This window comes from Micromesistius poutassou, assembly GCF_964030765.1.
Source record: "Micromesistius poutassou genome assembly, chromosome: 17".
Classification (NCBI taxonomy): Eukaryota; Metazoa; Chordata; class Actinopteri; order Gadiformes; family Gadidae; genus Micromesistius; species Micromesistius poutassou.
Window position 1 is genome coordinate 8,506,966 of NC_140287.1, and position 2,500 is coordinate 8,509,465.

Genomic DNA, 2,500 nt, shown 5'->3' on the forward strand with positions numbered 1-2,500 from the left:
GGGTGATGATGCTGGAAGAGGAGTCGACACTCTACGTACATACGTGACAGAGAGTCACACACACACACACACACACACACACACACACACACACACACACACACACACACACACACACACACACACACACACACACACACACACACACACACACACACACACACACACACAGAGCTTGCATGTGGTGTGTGATGTCATGTGTGGTGCATGTGAATTTTATTTTAGGAATATAAGCAAAGGCGTTGAGCACTGAAAGGCCGGGGGAATGTTTATCCGCTCCAGCGCTACATCTGATTATTATTTATATTTCTGCTAAGTGACGATGAAGGATGAGATCAGCGCTCCCATGTTTTACATTTACCTTGGTAATTAATTGGTTGGAGTTCAACACTCGAATCCATCAACATGTTGCGAGGGCCACATTAAAAGCGTGAAACAAAAAGCGTTTGTCTCCCTGAGACACAATAAACCGACACATGGAAACCCCGATGCGGTTTCCTGGTGAGTGCCGAGAAACATGTGAATGTGACTGTGGCTAATCTACAATAAAAGTTATGGACAATGTTCCAACACATGGGTGACAGATGAGTTTCCTCCCCCGAGGATACGTCACCTTTTTTGACCAAAACAACAAACAATTATACAATTTTGAATAACATATACTGTGTTCACTTTAGGCACAATTTGAAGGAATTATGAATAAATAAATATGAGTAATATGGATAAATAAATAAATAAATAAAATGCCTTCAACTATAGATAGAAAATCTGGGACTGTTTAGATATCAATAAAACTTTATTTGACAGCATTGCGCCATAATTATTGATTTTAATAATTCATTTCCAAAATATTTCTGATAATATATTGTTTTTATTCTTTAAACATCAAGTTCAGTATCAAGTTAAATACATATTTATTAAGTGATATTATATGTAGATGAATTCAAACCGTACCAAATTAAATACAACATAAATTAAATAAATTCAGAGAATGCATGGAATTCAGGGGACGGCTTTTATCTTCAAATATTATCTTTTATTCTAAAAAAGTATACTTACTGCTCTGGTTTGTCCAAAAGTTTGACCTCATCTTCTTTGGAAGTCGCATAATGCTTCTTTATTCTCTCCAGCTCATCATTGGTGGCTCTCTATAACAATAATACAAACAAGATAATAATATAATATGATATCAAATATAATTTACAAGGTAAATTTGAGCATATTGACTTAGAAGGGCCACAACAGCCACAAGATAAGAAGTATTGAATAACAAAACGTAAATGTCAATGGTACAAAGAAAAAACTAAAAATAAAAGTTTTCAGTAAAAAAAAAAAAAAAAAGCCCAGTAAAAATACTGGGCTCCACCACATACTTACATTTTCATATAATGCTTCAATGGTCTCCAAATCCACAACAGAGTTGTCCACAGTCAGAACAGCTAAAACAGTAAATACATTTATTAAAGCCATGCCGTCTAATAAAACAGAATAAATACAAACATGTTCTTTCTAAGTTGCTGCCAAGGTTTTCACAATTAAAGCGCTACCATGGATACTCATGATAATCATGCCATTTTAAATTATAACAGGTAATAACTTCTCATTCTCCAAATGGCTGTTGCATGTGGAGGGGGGCAATCATGAAAACATAAAAACCATGGAAATATTAATAAAATGTTTGTTAGACATTATCGCACGCTTTCTGATACAATTTAAATTAATCTAAAATCTTCTCAAGCATAGCGCCTACTTCATTGAAAGCCAATGGAAAAGTGATAAATTATTCATTAAAAATCATTAAAAAAAACAAGGGGTCACAAGGTCAACAAAACAATAACCCTAACTCTGACGGACAGGTGGGCTGAAGTCCTTTCAAACCACGTCTTAAACACGCCGCCTCGTAAACCAATAGCCCTGGAACAGAACCAGCACAGCCAATGGGCATGCTCGCTCTTAAATGTCATCAGAGCGCAAAAGGATCAAGTAGGTTGGAGGACATAAAAATATATAAATAAATAAGGATTTGGTAAGGAACATCCTACAATACCCAAAGCCAATTGAGATTATTATTATTATGCTTTTTAATCATAGAGTGAGTTAGACAGGAACCTCTGGCAGGGAGGTGGGGAAGAACGAAGGGCAGGAATCGAACCCGGGGCGCTGCGGTAAGGTCTAAGCCTTAATGGTACGCACTCTACCCCGGGGGGGCCCAATGCAGATTTCTACTAAAATCCGATGGAGAATGCTGTACATCAGAGTGTTGTACACAGACCCCGGCACTGGCGGGGGGTGACGGTAGTCTGGTGCTCCTACACCAGCAGACTCTTATGTACAGCCTGGGCGACGGTACAGGTCCCTGGGGAGAACGTGCCTGTGGAGACCAGCCCATGTGGGCCAGAGCACCATTTCCTACGTCTTATTAGAGTGGATTATACACTCCATCAGCCCTGCATCCGCCAATCACACACCAAAAGGGGGGCGGGGGAGGCGGGCCTGTCCA

General features: G+C 38.9%; 1 protein-coding gene across 1 annotated transcript in view; it reads right to left on the bottom strand.

Moving 5' to 3' along the window:
- LOC311361920 (formin-1) overlaps positions 1 to 2,500 on the bottom strand; it is a gene marked incomplete at its 5' end in the record, with an annotated part of 48,182 nt that overhangs the window by 17,573 nt on the left and 28,109 nt on the right. The window contains 3 exons of the mRNA XM_084481716.1: positions 531 to 540; positions 1,060 to 1,148; positions 1,378 to 1,439. Coding sequence (XP_084337842.1) covers positions 531 to 540; positions 1,060 to 1,148; positions 1,378 to 1,439 — 161 coding nt within the window. The remainder of the gene's footprint in view (positions 1 to 530; positions 541 to 1,059; positions 1,149 to 1,377; positions 1,440 to 2,500) is intronic.